The sequence below is a fragment of the Sitodiplosis mosellana genome, unplaced genomic scaffold, assembly GCF_009176505.1.
Source record: "Sitodiplosis mosellana isolate CC-2019 unplaced genomic scaffold, AAFC_SMos_1.0 Smas_scaffold_3, whole genome shotgun sequence".
Lineage (NCBI taxonomy): Eukaryota > Metazoa > Arthropoda > Insecta > Diptera > Cecidomyiidae > Sitodiplosis > Sitodiplosis mosellana.
The window spans coordinates 5,769,272-5,782,585 of NW_022595246.1; the positions used below are offsets into that span (position 1 = coordinate 5,769,272).

The 13,314-nt window shown below is 36.9% G+C and overlaps 1 protein-coding gene across 1 annotated transcript in view; it reads left to right on the forward strand.

Moving 5' to 3' along the window:
* Positions 1 to 4,468, forward strand: part of LOC129565989 (cholecystokinin receptor type A-like) — a 66,610-nt gene extending 62,142 nt beyond the window's left edge. Inside the window, exons 6-7 of the mRNA XM_055441466.1 lie at positions 3,192 to 3,593; positions 4,034 to 4,468. Of these exons, the coding sequence (XP_055297441.1) occupies positions 3,192 to 3,593; positions 4,034 to 4,127 (496 nt within the window). The 3' untranslated portion in view covers positions 4,128 to 4,468. The remainder of the gene's footprint in view (positions 1 to 3,191; positions 3,594 to 4,033) is intronic.
* The last annotated feature ends 8,846 nt before the right edge of the window (positions 4,469 to 13,314 follow it).

The window sequence follows — 13,314 nt, forward strand, 5'->3', positions numbered from 1 at the left end:
AAAATGGCCCAAGCTCCATACAAAACGGGACACGGTTCTTTGCAAAAATGAATCATGAGTTCTAAATATGCAAAAGTTCATTTAATTCATTTAATTTAAATGCAAAAGTGAAACATGAATTTACATGGACAGCATAGGAGGTTCATGGTATACTTTTGCGTATTCAGAACTCATGATTCACTTTTGCGATTTTTTTTTTCTTGATGCGCTTCAGAATGTTCATTCCTGTATTTCCATTTTTATTCTCACAGCCTCATTTGCTCTCCAGCAGAGTTCCATACAGTAATATTATATGTAACAGGGAATTGTTTGTGTACAGTTTCAATTCAAATCAGCTTAGTTTAACCGAATTTTGGTTGGCACAGAGTACAAAACTTGTATCCCATCTGATGTAATCATTTGCACCTACGGCCGCAATATTGAAAGTTACTTGGTTACCCTTTGGGCGATTACTATTTTCAGAAAAAAAGCGATTGAGACAATTTTGTCGAACGACTCTCGATAAGAACTCACATTGAATTGAAATCCAACGTTGATATTCCTGTCAAAATATGTCACCAACAGTGGAAATATTGGCATAATTCGACTTTTTCAAGATGTTTTGAGGTTTGCGGCATTTTCCATAAAAACCCACAATTGCCACGAACCCAACAATCTGTGTGTGTGTGTGTTAAAACTTTTCGTTTGTGTGCGCATGTGTGTGTGTGTGTGTGTGAATGTGTGTTGAAACTTTTCGTTTGTGTGCGCATCGAAATCGGATTTCGAATAATTTCGACCTGAATTTTTTGTTTGGGCCAACAGACGCCAGGCACGAAAAGCATAATTGTTGGTTTTGTGATTTCACAATCTTTCGTTCTCCCTTTCTTTTTCTTCTCTATTTTCCATTCATATTCAAAAGTCATTTCGTATTTGGTGCACGCATATTTCCAACGTAAATTTCGAGCGGTTTTTCGAGGCATTCATTCGTGAAAAATTCCTCGAAGCACATTCAAAATGTAATTCACTACACAATGAACTGTTATCTTGGATTCAATTTATTTTCCATTCAAACCATGCCGATTGTACCCAAATTTCGTACACACGCGCTCGCGCACACACGAACGCATTCATTAAATTGGAACATTATTTGACACATACATACACACACACACACACAAAGCTCCCAATGCCAACCGAATACCATAATTTTTCTTTCCCTCTTTTCTACGTCTGTTTTCGTACTTTCACTTTTCGCCAAGTGGTGTCTATTCATAGAAATCGTTTTATTTCAGTTTTGTTGTTTCGGCTTATTTTGATGTGGCTTAATCACTTTAATTAAATTAATCTGCATTCAAAAGCACATTAATTCAAGATCAAAAATGCTGTAATTCAGCCGACAGTTGACTTGCATTTTCGGTTTGTTCTGAGTGGTCGCGTCACCGTGGTTCATTCTTCAGATTATCTCGAGTGTAATTCGAATTGAAATGAAGAGTTGAAGTCAACAGCAAAGCCAAGTTATTTCAATGACACACTAACTCTTGCCCATGGACTGATTTTTTTCTCTCTTCTTCTTCTTTCACGCTTGCTATTTTAAGTGCAGTCAATTCGCAAGAATATTGCTTTTTACTCTTACACTTTCTTGAGTTCGCCTCTCAACGTTGTAATTAAAACGTGTACGCTTGGCGCCGTTTATGGATTGGGCTCTTGTAATGGGGAGATGGTGCTTGAATGACGCTAACGACGACGACGACGCATCACGACGTCGAGACTTCGAAATTGTGCTAGAAGAAAATCAAATTCACATCAGCCACAAAACACATACACACAGATACACGCACGCAACATCATATAGTTCAGGTGTTAATGGGTTTGCTTGGCTAAACAAAAGTGAAACCGTAAAACCATAAACACGGCTAAAAACCACCCGCGTATTGTTGTAAGTGAGAGCTAGGTGCACTTTTCACGCTGGGCCTTTTCATGTGAATGATGTTTTTATGTTCCAGAAACCATAAAGACACACATTAAACTTGAAATGACCACTTTGCTTTTCAGGCCCCACAGTCGTTAGACACTGGGAATGGTTGTGAGTGGAAAAAAAAGCGTCGACCAAATAGCAAAATAAATATTTAATTGAAAATAACGTTTCTATTTGAATCAATTGGTGCATGATAAAAATAAGTTCATTTGACCCTCAACGCCCATTATTAGTCGTTAGTTGCGGATGCGATACGCGTTGCTTGAGAAAAGCTTTCTAATTGAAAATTTCGATATAAATTCACGCAACTGAATTCTCAAGTCACCTTTAACACTGCGTTAAATGAAGTGAACCGTTGCGATGTTCTTTTGCACGCAATTTGCTTATCAATGTTGCCCATCATATTATAGAAGCAATCAAAATGACTCTATTCACTCGATGATGACCTCAAATCCGAACCGCAGCCGAACGCCAGCTAACATATCAACGGTAATAGCGTCAAATGTGGATAAGCTGACCCAATATTATCATTTTAATTACTTTAACACGGATAAACATTGTGTATACAATGTAAAAGGAAATATCTCTCTGCAATATTATATTCAAGGAATGTCATGGTTTCGAGTAGCGATGTGAATGTGTACATATCACAGTGTGGAATTGTTGTGCAACCTGTCGCTAATGAACATTTTCTGGTTATTGCTTAATACAGAATAATTGGATTTTGTGTACCATGCCATGCCATGCCATACCACGCTTTGCATGCATGCGATATTATACATCCACTCCGCAAAAGCATTGTAGTTTAGCAAATAAGGAAAATGCGATCAAGATGCACCTGCGAACGAAAGATGAAGGGAATACCTACAGTCAATTGTCTCCGAAATATGTCGTCATCAGTTTTATCGTTATCGTTGTTGCTATCCTAACTGCTGCTATTGCTCATTGCTTGCTGTTGTTGGATTTTGTTTGCGTTGCAGTTTCTTGATTAACCAAGAACATGAATCCATTTTTTTTAAATATGCAAGCCAAACCCATGCTCATTTTTCCCCTTCATACGCTTGACATTTTCATCATATCACAATTTGTCCTGCATTTTTTATTTGAACTTTTTTTTCTACTGTTTTTTTCATCGTTCATCACTTTTTTTTTTCATACAGAATCAAATCGTTCTTGACACAGTTTTTAATAAGCGCCATTGTGTGTGATGTATCTCTCTCTCTCTCTCTTTTCACAGGACGAATGCGGAAAAGAGTCTGCAGAATAAGAAGCGTGTCATTCAAATGTTGTTTGTGGTTGTGTTGGAGTTTTTCATCTGTTGGACACCGTTGTATATTATAAATACTATAGCATTATTCAATCCGCAAATTGTATACCAAACACTTGGCTATACCACAATCACCTATTTCCAATTGTTAGCGTATTCAAGTAGTTGCTGCAATCCGATCACATATTGCTTCATGAATCGAGGTTTCCGGAAAGCATTTTTGAATTTGTTCCGTTGCTTCAAGCGATTCCATGGGCCGACTCGACGCATGAGCATCGGTGGTGTTAGCGTTGCGCCAAGTGCAGCTGTGATCGTCGGCAATGGTGCCACACAATTCAGTGAATCCGAAGTACATCGATTTCAAACGCAAAGGTTGTGCACAGATTCAACATAATTGATTCAAATTCACTTTAGTTTGCTAAAATAATTTCATTTATATAAATTGGAATGCAAAAATGAAAAACAAGAAGAAGAAAATCTATGCCATTTTAATTGTAAAAATAAAATTTGACCAACGAATTGGAATCGTGATTTTGAATTGAATCAAAATTATAATCATTCTATTAATAGAAATTCGAACAAAATCAAAGTAAAAAAAAATAACACAATTTTCCGAAAACGTAAAATAGTTTTTCTCTTCGGCTTCTTTATCATTATGATTTTTGATTGGCATTTTGTTTGTTTGTTTGTGCTTAAGTTGTCTGAAATGGAATTGCTTGAAAATGAAATTACTATCTGTACTGTTCGGTATCCATATTTGTAACCATCGAACTTCGTTTGCAATTTCGTTTTCTTCTCTCTTTCTTTTCCAGAACAAGACCGATCGATTGTGGTACCGAACTGAATGTCTTGAATTATATGCATTCAGTGAAACCATTGTCAACAACGCCGACCAATGATTCATAGTTCTAAAGTAAAGCAAAGCAAATCAAACCAAACCGAACAACAAATAACCAAAAATTAATACCAATTTTCAAACGCTAGCCGTGAGATTCTCTTTTTCGAGCAAATGCATTGCGAAAGCACGATTAACAAACAAACAACAACATCAACAACAAAACATACCAATTTAGTTAATGTGATGTGTAGGTAGCGTTTCGTCGAAACGATGCAGGTAGCAGCTTAACTGTCAACCATTTTAAATGTTTTTAACAAAACTAAAAATAAAAAACTCTATTGTATTATCTTTTTTTTTTTAAAGAAAACAAATGGATTTCCCCGATAAAGTAAAATTAATTAAAAAAAACAGTTTCTTTGGAAAATAAATCAACATTTTGCTTTTCATTTCCACATAATTTAGTATAAAAATATATCAATGGTGCTTGGATGGCAACGTAACAAGCTCGAATTGTTATCAATGCCGGAACTATGAACATTGTTGTACGCTCTAATTTATGGGCACATTCCACTTGCGGAGCATATCTACTGGTTACTTTTCACAAGAAATTTCGACGGTAAAGGTTTTGTCCGTGTTTTTTTGTTGTTAATTTTTCAGAAATTGCCGCTGTTCGACCTTTTTTTCCTCCATGGCGGTCACTCGATGGATATCGTTATCATTCGGCATTCAAGGATCCGAATCTCAGTATCACATTAATGCATTCAAGTGGGAGCCACGAGTACTCCAGAAGAATATATCTCGATGAAAATTCATTTGGTGTGTTAATGGTCTTCGAACTCTCTTGAAACAATGCCCAACATTTCTATGGGTGAGATTGAGAGTAGTGTATGTTTCATTGACTTTGTTACGAAAGAGAAGAGCAAGTTTCTGTCGACTTAAAAATGGTTAAAAGCGAGTATGTTCGTTTTTAGCGGGTCTTCGCGGTTTTTCACGATTTCCACGGAACTGATAAGAGATAACAACTTGGTGTCTTCGGCGAAAAGCGCGAAAAATGATAAGAAAAAAAAGTTCTATATAAAATTTGCTTTTTTATGTGCGCGATTTGCGCGCAACTGATAAGAGATAAGAGATAACTGTCTTCAGCTTAGTTATAGAAGACCTCGAGTACTACAACTTTGCCGAAGACACCATGTTGTTATCTTTTATCAGTTGTGCGAAAAAAATGAAGACCACGGAGGCTAGACGGTACTACAACATACTCTACTTTAACGCTAACAGAATCATCAGAAAATATACTCGCCTTTTCAAAAATATAAATCGAAGAAAAAACATACTCCACTCTCAATCTCACCCATAGATTTAGAATAATGACTCTTTGGGATGCCACTGGTAAACATTCTAACATTTTGTTGACACATTTCCTACCCCAACTAAAAACAAAGAAATCACCTTCACCGTGTCATGCGCTCTATGTTCCATATTTCCAACACATTGTCGCCCGGAATGCAGTAAAGCCATAGTGAGGCGGCAAAAACACTTAGCAACCATTTAACAAATGCAATAAAACATGCGATGAATGCGTTGAAGTGAAGAGCAATTTTGAGACAATTTCATCAAGCAGTAAAGAGGGGCTTCCAATGTGAAAACTGTTATAGTCTTAGAATATCGTTGTATCATGTTGTTGGAATTTCATTAGTCCATTAAATATACGATGAGAAAGAGAAAAGAAAAGCAGTAGCAAAGCTGCCAAAAGCCAGTGCATCTAAAAGTCAAAGAGTCTTATATGCTACCATGTGTGAGCAATTTTTTTCAATATTTATGCTCCGTTTTTATTGAGCGACATCATGCAAAGTCCAAGTAAGTCGGTTTATGTGCAATAAATTGCTAGGCGGTGCACAGAGCAGTTGTTTTGGTACTTAAATCTACTTTCGGTCAGTTGCCGCGTCGATGTTACAATAGCATCAGTAGGAAAGGCGGCAATTTCAGGGTCTACCGATTCATGAACAAAAAAAAAATACACACATACACATACACACGTAATCATGAATGATTATGTTTTCAGTTATTTGGAAAATGGGCTTTTGCAATAGCTTCATCAAAGCTTTCTGACATCAAGTCGGCAACGTACAAAAAATCTTGGCATCGTAAACATATGAACGAAACGCAAAGCAATAAAAAAAATCGTACAAAAGAAAATATATACGCACACAACACCGACGGTGGCAACATAGCCTTCGATCCAAGAGAAGAGCATCAGTTAAAAGAGAAAGAGCGTCAGCTTTCTTACGATGCCATGCTTTCGACATTCTTTTTTCTCAACGCTGTGAAGCACAATGTTATTATATTCAACAGATCCAAAACCTTTCAGAGTTCTGTTTTTCCCTATCGGAAGTTCACTAACATGAATCATGAATGACGTTTGAAATGCCATTTTTGACAAATACCATTTCCAATATTTGGGTAAACCTTGTGACGAAATCATTTAATCAAATTTCCAAACTCTACCGTATAGATGCCGCTAGAGCATCATTTGCTGAATATCTTCCATTTACGATTCATGTTGTTGTTATTTCGTCGCATTTTTTTTATCGCGAAAGAGACGCAATTCCCGTTGGAAATGGGCCAGTATTTACTTTTGATTGAAATCGTAAAACAACAGATAAAGCGTTAATTTTGTTGTCCTCGAGGCCCCAACAGCTATCATCAATTCGTACGTACGTTGAAAATCGAAACGTATTTGATGTTGAACGTACCGAATGAAAGAGCGACATTTACGAGTCTCGGATTCAATTTTTGGAAAAAGTAACGGCCTAAATAATCGAATTGTCATCGATTGATATGAATAATAGAAAAAAAAAATTGTTTTCATAAAAATTTGTTATCATTTTCATTGTTTATTATCTTCATGGTGGTTCACTTTTTTTCTTCGCTTCGGTTGTGCTCATTGGTAAGAATACTGAATTAAAAGCAAAGAAGAAGTGAACAAAAAAATTGGTTTATGTTCGACGCACACCAAAATCGATGCACATTTAAAATAAAGAAACGTATTTTTTTCCATGAGTTGTGAACCGTCGTAATTGAAGGCGTCTCTCGCAGGTGTAGAAAATCATCAAAACTTTTCAGACCATGTAATGCGAGGTGAGACCTTTTTCTCTCTCTCTCTCTCTCTCCGTACGAGAGTGTGGAAAATGAGTGATAGCTGCATTATGCGTCTCAAGTACACCCCTTATTGAGGTCGTCAAGTGTTTGTTCGATGAATCTAGCATAAACAGAACCTCTGATTACATGCATCGATTCAGCGAACGGATTCGTGATTATTGCTCGTATTGAGAATTGATTGAATTGTATGTGTGTGTGTGGGCTAAACGTGCATCTGTGCAAATCAAAATATTTAATTATCGTTAATAGGATTTTTCACAGTATATTTTCCACGTGCCAAACACTTCATTTGGGCAATTCAAGAGCAGTGTGTGTGCTGCTCTCGATTTCAACTCGTAGTTTTCATAAGCAGCTGCTGCTGAAATGAGCTTAACCACACACAAAAATGTGCAGATAACCGAGTGCTCCTTTTCCACTGGAAAACTGAGTATCGATTTTCAAAGCCACGTTCTTGTATGCAGCCAAAAGTCAGCGACGAGAAAACAGAGAAGCAAAAATGATTATGAGAACAAGCAAGCAGCTCTCTTGGGATGACGAACTTTGAACGAGACAAACACGATGAAGAGAAGTGGCCGTGTTATTATTGCGTTTTGTGTCAATGTTTTGCATTTTTCACGCCGAAATTTTGTCGTCTAGATGTTATAAATTTTACCGAAATTCCAACACCACGCATAATTAATTTTTGATTTGAATTTTATTCCGAACAATAAACAGAAGAAGTTGGGTTATTTTTTTTTGCTGGCTGCCGACGATGATCATTTTTTTCACACGTATTTTATACGTTTGGCATGTGTACGGGGGTGATAGGTAAAATGGTTTTTGGTTCGGGTATGAATAGAACAAGGGAAATAAACGTAAACACCTCGACTTTTCCAATTTAATTTTCTGCGGTAGTGCGTTTGTCGCTGAAAATTGGTGAGGCATCGGAATTTTAAGAAGAAAAAAAGACATCGAATAAAGAGGAATATAAACCGTTCCGCCAGAAGAGTACGATAAATGCCAATTTTAGTAAAATTAGAAAAAGAATTCATGCTACGCATTTCCATTGCAATGAATTCCTTCGAATGGAGCATAAAAAAGAGAGAAAAAAACGCCATGATTCGTTTGTGCTTTGGACAGTTTTTTTCTCCATCTGTGTTTCCGTTGTCATTTCAATTTGAATGCGTCTGCATTCAGGCAATCTCGTAAATTGTTATGTCAGCGTCAAATCAAAGGCAGATCTCTAGCACCAAATTGCAGTGAGTACGGTGAATTGCTCCAGTTGCCTTGTCATCAAGTTTAAGTTCATTCCACCGAAAAAAATTCACATTCCATACAAACGCGGCTGAAGCATTTGGGCTACGCCAAAAAAAGGTAAGAAGAAAATAATTACATTTTTATACAATCACGTACATTAACCTAATGTGTCTAAACCGAGTGAACCATATTCGTTGCCATAGCAATGGTAAGTCGGGTATTTTTTGAATTGAAATCCAACGTACGGCAATATTGTTGTGTGAGATCGTTTCAACCGATATGATTTCCTCAATTGAGTCAGATTGGTCTTTTAGTTTGGATTCCTCACACTTGGATTTGCATCCACATTAGATGGAAATACATATATGGCATATGATATGCTCGGATGCAAATTATTCAATGGGTTTCAGTTCTTTTTTTTCCCCACTACTATCAATCAGAATCAATTCTCGGGCGCAACGTACAAACGGATGTTTGTGTGGGAATTCGGTTAAAGAAATTGCCAGCCAGGGAATTTTGGTTTGCGTTTATCATCGATAGGATCAAAATGAAAAGATTATCAGTAAAAAGCATTCGTGTACAATTCCGACATGCACAGATGTATGCTCCACATATGAAACCTAGCTTAGCAACGTAGTTGAGAATTTTCATAAGGTATATTCCAATTCCGAGAATCGCACAATTTTCGTCAAACAAAGGGAAAATGACACCAGCACACACGAAACCATTCATTCGAATATAAATCGGTATACGTTCGGTATTTATGATTTCATCTCAACATTGATGCTTCTACTGATTAGCATGTTCCTAAAAAACCCTTCCTCTTGAGATAAACAAGTCAGCTCTTTCCCTCTGCCTTCGCTCAAGGCGATATCAAGATAACTTCAATGATTCCGATTGCATAATTTTTACTTTATTCTATCTTTTTTTGTTCTTTCTAACAAACCACTTCCGGTTTGGCTCATACAATATTATGAAATGGCGGCTTTTTTGTTCTCTTTGAAGAACATCGACCTGACAAGTGGTAATCATATTTCTTGATGCGGAACATCAATAATATGTTAAGTAATACACACTGAGCACACGTTGTCTAGGCCCTCAAAACATTTTCATTATTAATTTCCTGTACGATGTTTTGCCTCAGCACACAGCTTTTTGTTTTTGGAACTTTTCTCGCTTTTTCATCATAGCAACTTCCTTGAGTCGGTTCGACGGAAGTGTATACTCTCTTGATCCCAAACTCATTGTCAATATTGAAAATAATTTTTCTCAGTATCCCAATATTTTCACTCAATCTAAGAGTTCACTGTAGTTTTTTTGTTTTTTTTTTCCCACGCGCTTTCTTTCATCGCACAAAAATGTGTATGTTTTTCTTTTCAACGCAAATAAAAACAGCTGCTATTCGATTTACTGTGTAAAGATTGTGTTTATATAGTTATTTGAAGTCGTCGTCATCGTCCTCGTCCTCATCGCCACAACAGCCATCAAGAAGTTGAAAGTCCGCAATGAAAATTGCAATGAATAGTAAGCTGTCACGTTTGACATGAAAAAATTACATTGAGTCAGGCTATCGAGAGCTGAAAACTAATTCAACACACTGTATTATCATGCAGATGGTCTCAAGTCAAATTCGTGGTGAAGAATAAACACGAAGCGCGCGTCACACATACAAAAGTGTGATATAAATAAGGATATTGTATAGTATTAACCGCAAGTATCACTATTTTATAGGATTCCAAGGAGCGAGAAAGCATCGGAAGAAGAAACAACAACAACGGAAACTGTGCCAATGTGCTCATAACAAACACACGCAAGGCATCACATCCACAAGATGATAATAATCAATTGCAATCAGTTTTACAAGGGATCACATTCACACTATTCGTACTAAATCGTTGCCGAATGATGCGTATCTCTTCTTCCTGCAAACATACACACACACACACACAGTGCAGATTTTAAATGTACGTCAATGTGGTGAATGAACAACAAGTTGGATGATGTAAGTGATGTGCCATCGAAAAGAAGTGAAAGCGAATGCTCTTCATTCATTCCACTTAGTTCAGACGTTGTGATGTGTTTGTGTATCGAGAGCGACGAGAAATCAGGATAATAAGCTCTTTGTTTATGTGTTTATATTAGGAATTTACATTTCTTGCTTTTTCGCTTGATCATGTGAATATAATGCTGTGGCTGTACCTCTGGTAGCCATGTAACGGATGTAAGTGTCAAGAACGCGCATATGGAGAGATTGTGATTCGTGTACAAACTTCTTTTTCTATTTCTTTTTTTCCTTCTTTTTCGTCTTGTTTTCTCTTCTAGCTCGTGTCTTTTATTTACTCAGTTCGAAATGTAAAAGTGCTCCTCCATAAATTCGAATTGGAATAACCGGGATTCTGATTTGAATCAACTCCGACACACAGATTGGAAGAATGCGTTCAGTGATTCAGCATTGTTTGCCTATAAAATACTTCACAGCCTGTTCGGCACATCGTTTCAGTGTGCAAATGGAATAGATCACTTAACTGCTAGCTCCAGATAAAATCAACGCTTGCGAAGCGCGTGAACACTGGAGGGGTATATAAGAGAATAAACGGAGTCACTTTTGTATTGTGAACATTTTGAATAGATAACGTTAGTGTGGCGCATTTTCTCCTGTCAGCAAAATACCAAAAAATCTAGGTCAATTTTGATGTTGATAAGAGAACATCAGCAAACAACGAAAATTGTGTTTGTCTCATTCAAACATTATTGTTTCGATATAAAATAACAATAACAACCGCTCAAAAATATAGTCGAGCAATGCTCGACGAGCATTCATTTTGACGCTAGCGTTAGCTGATGGTAACGACACCCGAAACAATTCAACAGCGCAAATTCGCCTGTTCATATACCATCAAATCGTTCTATTGTCAAAAATTTCCTTAATCACTAAACATGAAGATTAAAAATTAAATTCTGCGCAATACGACAGCAATACGGTGCATTTTGATGAAAATGCAAATGACATTGGAATTCCCTTTGGAATACATGACATTCAAACAGAACAGAACAGAACAGAACAGAACAGAACAGAACAAAATCGAACCGAACCGTTACGTAAAATTATGATTGACAATTTAAATGTAAATCAGGTGATTACATCAATTTGCAAATCATCTGGAAAATCACATGTTTGAAATGCAATCACATTGGAACACTGCACGACTAATTGGTTGTCGATTCATGAACAACTACTAAATAGGGGAAGTGGAGGCGAATCGTTCCACTTTTTTTCAAATCCAAATATCTTCGTCCCGGTTAGGCATTTTGAACAACTTAATATGTTTGATATAAAACACTTATGTTGTGCAACGTGCTCGGAAAATTTTATGGCCAATTTTCCGACCACCATTTTTTGGGGGCGAATCGTTCCACCCATGAATATTCCATACTATCAATTCACAAATCCTAAATGCCTATTCGTGTTCGATAGGGCATCCTAAAAACTCACCAAATACAAATTTTGAGCATATCAACTGGTTAGGTGGGTGAATTATGAAAGCTTTTAGCTTTAAGGGATGAAATGATGGGTTTTTGGCATATTTATGCATTTTGAATATTTCAACTTGATATAACCTTTACTTCAGCTCCAATTCGGGGTCGAACGTTCATTTGGAACGATTCGCCCCCAGGTATATGTTCGATTGCCAAAGGCGATATCACAAAATATTCAATAAAAAAACCAAAATTTTGTATTTCCACGGAAGTACTCGACATTAGCTGTAAAAAAGATAAAAAAAATTATTGTAGTTATTTGAAATCCCGAAGTCACAAAATGTCATAACAGCATGTGCCGAAAACACATTTTTCAATTTTCCCGTTTGTGTGTGAATGAAAACTACGAGTCTCAACTAACGAAATATGCGGGATAATATGACAGATCTACGATATATTTCATTTTGACATATTTTGCTGCCAGTCGCGAGATGTCGCCAGTGGAACGATTCGCCCCCACTGCCCCTATGCTTTGTGGATTAGCACTAACGATGCCATTTCCGATTGAGGTAAAGGTACGAACAATGGGATTCTCCCTTGAAATTATATTATAATGCTTCCAATCTCTGTCGTTCCCTCTCCCACTCTTCACATTGTGCTTTGTGGTGCAAAAGTACATGATTTCTGTTACCATTACTGCTATTAACTTCAACTAAGCAGAAACCATTGAATTATCCGTTACTACTGATTTTCCAACTAGTCTCCACCAATTTTGAATGTGGAGGATTTATCGTGTGTATTTGCGTCCTTATTTTTTTTCCTCTGGAATTTATGCGGAAAATGAGGTTATCGATGCAATCATATTATAGTATGTAAGGCATGAAGAATTTGCTTTCGCTCCATAAATCCGCACCGTACCCATTGCACATAAATTAAAAGCTAATCTTTGCGTATTGTCGCAGCACTCACATTCAATTCCAATGCCATTAGTATCGTTGTAGCATTTTCATGCGAGCTCTGACTCTTGCTGGTTTAGTTTTGCCCTCTCACTTTCTCACACTCATTCTCTCTTGCTCTCGGCACGTTTTCGTTCACATGTGTGTTTGGCGAGGCGTATAAGCCATTTTAATTGAATTCAAGTCAGCTTTTATCGCTGCTGCAACATTTTAGTTTTTATTTCGTGTTTCATTTAATTTGCTGTGTACGGTTTTTTTTTGTCGACACAAAACTTGCGCTATTCCATCGATTTCCTGTCAAAGGCGCACACTGTGAGCTATAATTTGATTGAAAATTTTTCAACTGCATAAATATGCATTCACAGGTCACGATGCAAAGACCGAGAACTACTACGTAAATGATACCGATTTCCACTTTTCGTTGAAA